Source organism: Lathyrus oleraceus, chromosome 6 (assembly GCF_024323335.1).
Source record: "Lathyrus oleraceus cultivar Zhongwan6 chromosome 6, CAAS_Psat_ZW6_1.0, whole genome shotgun sequence".
Taxonomy (NCBI): Eukaryota; Viridiplantae; Streptophyta; class Magnoliopsida; order Fabales; family Fabaceae; genus Lathyrus; species Lathyrus oleraceus.
This window is the reverse complement of record NC_066584.1, coordinates 400,664,493-400,673,287: the sequence shown is the minus strand read 5'-3', so window position 1 is coordinate 400,673,287 and position 8,795 is coordinate 400,664,493. Positions and strand designations below refer to the sequence as shown.

Genomic DNA, 8,795 nt, shown 5'->3' with positions numbered 1-8,795 from the left:
GACATATTTTAAAAAACGGCGTATATATCATGCAAATTTGATATATTTTAAAATTTTTAAAAATAATATATTACATTAACATATAAAATTATATTATTTATTAAACTTAAAAAAAATATGAAACACATTTAAAGTATATATCAACTCAAAATCTAACCTAGAAACAATCATCAGCAATTTTGAATTTTATAAAATATAAATAATTTTGGTAAAAGGTAATAATAAATATTTAAAAGCAAAAAATACAATAAAAATAAGCATATACTTTATTGTTATTCTCGTCCTTGTCTTTTCTCCTACACGTGCAAGGGGTTGTTACATGTGTTGCTGATTTGGTGTGGAAGGTGACAGAAGAACTTAGCGCATCCATCATTCACCACCACCTCAGTTTCTCCGCTGTGCCAATTCAAGAGCTCTGCAACTCAATTTCATCGCATGGCAGGTCAATGTTTCCTCCATTTCCCATTTCATTCAATTCAACACTTCAATTTTCAGCTTTTCATTCGTTATTTTAATGTACTTGTACACGTCGCTTCAATTTCATTCTACGATTTCAGTGAAATTTATGGAATCATTCCCCTACTGAATTGGGGATTTAGCCTTTCAGCTGCAGTTTAGAACTTTTTGAAGCACAAGGCTTTATTTTAACAAGAATTTAAAAGGCTGTTGATTTTTGAATTGGAATTGGAATTTGCAAGAAGCTTCATGAGATTCTTGTTATCCTCTAGTTTTTTTTTTCTTTCTTTTGTGTACAATTTCCCTCTATGTTTTAACAGCAAATGTAACAACTTGACAAAATGTCTCATTCAATTCCCTAGTTGGCCATAAAATTGAGAGATGTTGATGATGGAAGATTGACTAGTTGGCAATATTAGAGAGGGTGAGAAATTTAAATTTGAGTCCAGAAATCTGATAAAAGTGTAAATGTTTATTTGCAGCAACATCAGGGAAGATTGTTCAAAATGTTTTTATGTCACACTGCTGGCAACAGAATACACAGTCCAGTTCACCGAGTCGAAGGGACTATTGTGCCCCTTATTTGCGCAACTTGCTTCCCTCTCCTCCAGGGAAGTTGACATGGAGTAGCGTCTCTTCCATGCAATTGCGCACGTTATCGAAACCCCAGAACGATTTTACTTTCCGGAGAAATATTCTCTGCAATGGTCTGTTCTAGACTCTTATTATCATACAGGTTGAAATTAAGTGAAATGAAAAACTCCTATATATTCTCTGCAACTGTCTGTTTTAAATTTAAAATATTGCTCATATATGCATACTTGCTAATGTATTACCTTTTGACAGTTTTTAACTTCTTTGTTATCTAATGGATGCTTGTTTCTTCCATTTGGATTTCTTTTTGCAGCTTCCGCATCTTCTACTGTCGTACCACATCTTGACAAAGCAGCCTTTCTAAAGCTTCAAAATGGCAGGTCAGTACCAACCATATCATAATTTTCGTCTTAATAGAAATTTGCTAGTAGTTGGGATTTTTGCATGACTTAATTTGGTCAAAGGATTTGTAAAAGTTATGAATGGCAAAAAGTGGAAATACGACATAAAGTAGGATCTCTTTGTTCCTTTCCTTTCCCTTACGTTGTTAATTGCTGTACTGAATTTATGTGGTGTATGCTATCATTTAGATAAAGGAGAAGAGACAGTAAAGCTTAGTGTATTCTTTCTACTTAGGAATGTACCTTAGTCTTAGCACTTAATACAAAAATATTAAAAGATTCATCAACCTTTTCTTGCGGCATACCATAATTTGAACAAACCACTATTGAATCACGCTACTCTATTTAGTAAGTGCTGTCAAATAGCGGGTATAGTAGCACTATAGTGCTGTAGCTTGCAGCACATCGAAATTTGAACAAACCGTTATTTTCCACGTTCTATGATTGATGTTTGAAAACACTATAATCTTTTGCTTTTCCCTGTAATGATGACTCTATCATGGATAGAGTATTTTTGGGGAAGCTTCTGGGTGCAAAGGCCCATTTTTTCTTCCTTTTTATTTACATAATTGACATTTATTAGGTCTTCATTCCTGCATGCTAACTTGTGTATTATGTTTAATGATATTAATTTAAATAGTGACATACGTGGTGTGGCTCTAGATGGTGTTGAGGGAGAGGGGGTTAACCTCACTGAACCTGTTGCTGAAGCAATAGGAGCTGCTTTCGCCGCATGGTTAGTGGAGAAAAAGAAAGCAGATGCTTCTCAGCATTTGAGAGTTTCCATTGGCCATGATTCCAGGATATCAGCCAAATTCCTACAGGTCTAGATTGTTCCTTGTATCATATCATTGATTACATTTTAACAACCTTTATAATATTACGGACTTTATCGATTGTGTAAAATTTTATATTGGTTTTGAATAGAATTCCAGTTTCTCAAATAAATACATATTTTCGGATACATGAAAATGAACTACTCCTATAATAGTTTGAAAACCTATTCCATTTTTACTGTTGTTCCCACTTGCATCTATGTAGACTTTCATCATGCAGAATATTTATCTTTTGAAGTTGATTTTGCTATGGTTTTGTAGTTTGAATTTTGAAGTGAATTCAAAGGATTGTTACAAAAAGTACTTGTGTTAACAAGCTTCCTAGTTTTGAGAGCATGTATATGTATGAATAGCTTGATATTTTATATTTTAAAATTGTACTATATGATGATCAATTCTTTCAATTTCAGAATGCGATTTCTCGAGGGCTTGCTGGTGCTGGTTTAGAAGTTGTCCAATATGGGTGGGTGACATTTACTTTTTTGCAGCCATTATTTTGTTTATATTCTTTTATTTGAATAAGAACTGGAGGTGTCAGTTGTTGCAAACTCTAATGTAGGCAGTCACCTGGTCAAGCAGATTCCTACATGTCCATTCACTTGATCACTTTTACGCGACGACAGTATCGAAATCTATTAGGATCTTTCAATACATGCCCATTTAATAAGTTCAGGGAATTAGACCTACTACTCCCGCATTTCCGTTTTGATAATTGTGATTCACATTTGATGATTTTCACTTTTGTAGCTATTATCATTGTTGTTATTATTATTATTATTATTATTTTTTTATTATTATTATTATTATTATTATTATTATTATAACTATTTTAATGGTCTAGTGAACTAATACTATTGTTTTCTTTCTAGATTAGCATCGACACCAGCTATGTTCAATAGCACACTTACAAAGGATGAAGCATTTCTTTGTCCTGTTGATGGGTCTATTATGATAACAGGTACATTATGAAGTTGTAGTCAAGTGACATTTCCTTGTAGTATTGACTTACTTTCATCCATGGAGTTTAGCTAGAGTCTCTGGACATTTCCTTCTTTGTCCATTGGTTGTAAATGGTGATTTTTAGTGAACTTCGATTTGCTTTGGATGATATTTATATCTTTTTATGGATAAGTAATTTTAGATATGAATTCATGTTATAATTATTAAATGTCTCTTTCTATGAACAGCAAGTCATCTACCTTTCAACAGAAATGGATTCAAATTTTTCACCAATGCCGGTGGTCTTGGGAAGACTGACATCAAAGATATCTTAGAGCGAGCTGAAAAATTATACAATCAATTTACAGCAGAAAGTTTGACAAATTCTGAGAAAGTGGCTTCATTATCTATTAAGACAGTCGATTACATGTCTGTGTATACATCTGATCTAGTAAAAGCAGTTCGCAAAGCAGCTGGAAACATAGGTATGACTTTGCTAAAGTAAAATGGTAACTTGGTGGTTTATGCTTATGCTATGGTGGGGTCCAGGAAAAGGTTGAACCCATTTGCTAGAGTATTTTTATAATAATTAATACTAGTATGTTTGGAGATAGAATTACTGGTCTGTTCTTTGATAAAGTGGAGGAATAAAGGAATTCTCAATTGACGGGCATTTTGTCTTTATGACTCAGTTTGTTATTGTAGAATCTAAAGTTCTTTAGTCATCGGTTTTCTGAACGTTTTGATCTTGTTCTTTTTTTTTGTTGCATTATCTGCCCGCAGAGAAACCATTGGAGGGTTTCCATATCATTGTTGATGCAGGCAATGGAGCAGGTGGTTTTTTTGCTGTAAGTTGCCTTTTAATCTCCTTAATTTTTAATGTTTTATGAATATGCTTTTTGTAGAAGACATTTTTATTTCGAATTTCTATAAAAAAGGGTGTATCAGTATAATACCAAGAGAAACAAATCTTACTAGTTTTTCTTTGGCAAATCGTAAGTTTGTTATATATTTGTGTTTTTATTATGGTGCAACACCTTGTAACTGCAGTATCTTTTTTACATATGCATATTCCTTCTGTTATCTGAAATAGCCATAGATGGGCTGTTTTTTAATTTATTTTTAATTTTTTTATGTACGAATAGTATATTTTGTTTTTCTTTTGGTTTCTGACCCATGTCAGAAAATCCTGTAATTTTGTTTTCCACAACGAATCTTCGGAAAAGGAATATGTACTGAGAGTCTAACTTCTCTGCCTTATTCTACAAAATTACTCCCTCCGTTCCTTTATAAGTGTCACTTTCTTGCAAAAAATTTGTTTCTTTTTAATTGTCACTTGCAAAGTTCAAGGTAGTATTAATTGCTATTTTGTCAAAATTACCCCTATATAATGATTGCAGAGAGAGAAAAAGTAAAATGAATGTAATAAATAATTAAGGGTATTATAGGTAAAAGAAGAATTATTGTTTGAAAAGTAACAATAATGATTAGCTTCCTTGGTATGTGTAAAAATTAAAAAAGTGACACTTAAAAAGGAACGGAGGGAGTAGTAGTTAATATACTTATGTATGTTTTATTTTCTGTTAAACAGAAGTTACAAAACATATGGTTTACTAATCTGCAGTAGGGCGAATATTAAAACACACCCGCCATTTGAAAGTGATGATGAAAATAAATCTATAGTGAATATATTTATTGTGAATGATTTACAACTTGCATCGAGATTGATATTCAATGTTACTTTTTGGTGAATAATAGGCAAAGGTGCTGGAACCTCTTGGGGCAATAACTTCTGGTAGTCAATTTTTGGAGCCCGATGGTAATAACTTTATTGCGGGAATAATTTCAGCTAGGTGTTGTACTTGGACTTTGAGTAATAATGGGTTCTGTATTCAGGTTTGTTTCCGAACCATATCCCCAACCCCGAGGACAAGACAGCAATGAAAGCTATAACCCAGGCAGTCCTTGATAACAAAGCTGATCTCGGAATTATCTTTGATACTGATGTGGACAGGCAAGGACCATCTTATTGATCGATTTCGCTGACTTTGAATTTGTTAAACATCCATCAATTTGAATTGTTAAACATCAATGACTTTCATCTAGATCTGCTGCTGTGGATTCCACTGGCCGTGAGTTCAACCGGAATCGCTTGATTGCCTTAATGGCAGCTATTGTTCTTGAAGAAGTAAGGCTTTTATTGTTAGGTGTATTTGGTATTCTATTTTTTTAACCTTACACTTCTCTTAATACTTCTTAATCTGTTTCCTTCCATCATTTTGTCTAGCATCCTGGAACAACTATTGTCACAGACAGCGTGACTTCTGATGGCCTTACCACATTTATTGAAAAGAAACTTGGTATGGACAAATTTAAGTTGGCATGGCCTTTAGTCTATCCCTCCCTCCTCCTTTAATGACTTTATCATAAGCTTCAATTATTTGCTAATACAATTTTTTCTCAGGTGGCAAACACCATCGGTTTAAAAGAGGCTACAAAAATGTGATTGATGAAGCTATTCGTTTGGTATGATGAGTGTTTTCCTTTAACACAATAAATTATACTTCCGTTTAAAGGAAAACCTTTCGTCTGAGTACTTGAGTGTACCATTATTTCAAATTTGAAACTTGGGATTTCGGCTAACTTTATTCCAAATGGGACATTATAGTAGAACTAATAAATTTCAAAAAAATGGATAGAAACTGGTTCTTTTCAAAATAGAATTAACACAAATCTGACAGAAACTATGCATGCTAAGATACTTTGGGCTTATTAGGTTTCAAAAAATGTTTTATTTTCCATTTTCTTTTTTTACTTTAGTTATTAAAGTACAACTGTTGTTTTCACTATTTCCTGAACAAAATGTTCGAATGCAGTAAACAAAGTAAAAAAACAATGGACCATTTTTGTAACAAAAATAATAATATGAAATGAAAAGAAAGGGTTTTCTCTAACCAATCGGGTCTCTAGCAGCATATCATGTACTTTTCATCTTGTTTCTGTTTATAACTTTTTAACATTTGAATTTCTCGTTTTCACTACATTTGCTAAATATTTAATTATGGAGGTAATATTGCTGACAGAACTCTATTGGCGAGGAGTCACATCTTGCAATTGAGACCAGTGGACATGGAGCTCTTAAGGAGAACAATTGGCTTGATGATGGTGCATACCTAATGGTAGGTTTTTTTTTGTAGTCATATTGAGTAAAAATATACGCACCTCTACTTTGCACCGAATAACCCTTAACTTGACACTTACCTTGTATTAGAATGTGATATTGCACGAGACTAGAATCGAAGAATTAGATTATAAGGTCAAAAACTAGTTTTAGTTATTAGAAGTTAGAATTACCCACATTGTGCAGGTCAAGATCTTAAATAAACTTGCTTCTGCAAGAGCTTCTGGTGTGGGTGGAGGAAGCAATGTTTTGACTGGTCTAATAGAAGGGCTCCAGGAACCAGGTTTTGCTGCAGAACTGAGATTAAAGATTAACCAAAACCATCCAGATCTTAAAGGAGGGTAAGTTGGTCCATAGTGGTTCTTTGTTAGTGTGCATCCGTGTCAATGTTTTGAATTCACTGACATACCAAATCTCAGATCTTTTCGGGAATATGGAGAAACTGTGCTGAAACATTTGGAGAGCTCAATTGGCTCTGATCCAAATCTGCAAAAGGCTCCTGTAAACTATGAAGGGGTATGCTTATATCTTTACGTTTTATGCCTGTTTACCTTGTTAACATTAATCATCATCTTAAGTTTTTCATTGAGAAATTATACTAAGACCATCACTTACAATATGATGTGTGCAAATTTCTAATCTGCAATGATTGGTATGCAGAGTTTGTATTTCAATTATAAATTATTATATCTTGTCTGTTCTAATCTTCAATCAGATCAGAGTTTCTGGCTATGGTGGGTGGTTCCTCCTTAGACTATCACTTCATGATCCTGTACTTCCCCTCAACATTGAGGTAAAATGCCTTTTAACACCTTGTGTTGGAATTTTAATATGCAATTTTGAACATTGCAACTAATTTAAAATGAACATACATGACACTGTAGGCACGTAATAGCGAAGATGCTGTGAAGCTTGGACTTGTTGTGCTTGCAGCTGTAAAAGAGTTTGCAGGTTTAGACACATCAGCCTTGAACAAATTTGTAGGATCATAATTTGATACTTTCAGGTGATGGGAATGCTTTTGCTTGTGTTTCCGCATTATACAAAGGGATTATTTACGTATCAACAGCAGGTTGGGGTGAATTAAAGGTCTAAAATCCTGATTAATATTTCATCAGTCATACATATAAAAAATACGGCCATATGGTCGATTTAAGATTGTGGTCAGTTCATAGATATACCAAAGGTTTATGAGATGGAATTTTAGTGATACATCCCATTTTGAGAGTAGCGTCGTCAATATTTCTAGTGTAATTTTGTTGTTCTTTGTGTTGCATGTTATTTACTTCTGATACCCGTTAAGACTCAAAGGCTCCACTAATATGATGTTTTCTTTTTGGGTGTAAATAATCATCTATTGGTTTTCAATTTCTCTATCTTGGCAAGAAAAAATGAAAATTGGAATTACACACCCTACTACCCTGAAGCTCAATCCATAATCAGCAGAACTTAGTATATCCTTTTTTTCTTATCTTTGAGTCAAAAAGTTGAAGTAAAAAAAATATTATGTGTTCAAAAAAAAAAAGAAACGGAGAATTGCCTTTAGGTAGGGAGTAGAGTGTATCATTTGTAAACTTAATGGCTAGCGGAAAAATCTTAGAATTCAAATCCTTGTTATATCGATCACTTAGACGTATCAAAATAAATTGTCTATGGACATTTCAATTCAACATATACCTCTGCATATCATGTATTATGGATTTCAATTCAACATATACCTCTGCATATCATGTATTATGGAGACTTCGTGTATGAAGACCTCGACATATCAATTAATCTGGATTACAAAGACCTTTTTTCTACATATATTAAGCCATTTTGGTTACGAGGACTTTGGTTCTATATGCCAAAGTATATTAAGGGAAGGAGATCACTAGCGATGGCAATTTGACCCATCTTCAATGGGCATCCGTAAATTTACCTACAACAGGTACGGTAAAAACCTGCAAAAATAGATACGGGCATAGCTCGGGTAATTATCCATAAAAATAAGCGGGTGCGGGTATGGGCACCTTGATACTCATCCCGTCTCATATCCGCATATTATATATTTATGAATTTTTATTTTTATTTATATCTTTTAGTTTATATTATTATATAAAAATGTATGTGTATCAATTCTAAAATATATATTAATGTTAAAATATTACGTATTTAATATAAATGTTTGTTTATTTCAACAATAAATTGTTTGAAATTTTTTTAATATTTTTAAAAACTTAAAATTATATGATATTTTATAATTGATATATTTATTTTTAATAGAAATGCAGGTCGCGGATATGGGTATGGGTACTTAGATACCCATATGACGCAAATACGGGTGCTAACTTTGACACCCAAGCGGGTATGGATTTGGACACGGAGATTTTTTCAAAATCGCGGATA

General features: G+C 33.1%; 1 protein-coding gene across 2 annotated transcripts; it reads left to right on the top strand.

Moving 5' to 3' along the window:
- Positions 1 to 273: 273 nt before the first annotated feature.
- On the top strand, positions 274 to 7,775 carry LOC127091986 (uncharacterized). Of its 2 annotated transcripts, XM_051030744.1 has the most exons (18): positions 274 to 442; positions 939 to 1,163; positions 1,364 to 1,430; positions 2,092 to 2,275; positions 2,698 to 2,750; positions 3,157 to 3,245; positions 3,475 to 3,711; positions 4,010 to 4,074; positions 4,985 to 5,045; positions 5,123 to 5,240; positions 5,333 to 5,414; positions 5,514 to 5,586; positions 5,691 to 5,752; positions 6,310 to 6,405; positions 6,594 to 6,748; positions 6,827 to 6,923; positions 7,123 to 7,200; positions 7,292 to 7,775. In XM_051030744.1, exons 1-18 carry the CDS (start codon positions 436 to 438, stop codon positions 7,397 to 7,399), a joined length of 1,857 nt encoding a protein of 618 aa, XP_050886701.1. In that variant the 5' UTR covers positions 274 to 435; the 3' UTR covers positions 7,400 to 7,775. The 2 variants fall into 2 exon arrangements, with proteins under 2 accessions (XP_050886701.1, XP_050886702.1); XM_051030745.1 differs by lacking the exon at positions 939 to 1,163 and having other exon boundaries at positions 276 to 442.
- The last annotated feature ends 1,020 nt before the right edge of the window (positions 7,776 to 8,795 follow it).

Bases quoted from the DNA above. Each gene is read 5' to 3' on its own strand.
- LOC127091986 (XM_051030744.1), top strand. The intron at 5,753-6,309 runs GTATGATGAGTG...TATTGCTGACAG, and splicing joins TTGATGAAGCTATTCGTTTG to AACTCTATTGGCGAGGAGTC. The intron at 6,924-7,122 runs GTATGCTTATAT...ATCTTCAATCAG, and splicing joins CTCCTGTAAACTATGAAGGG to ATCAGAGTTTCTGGCTATGG.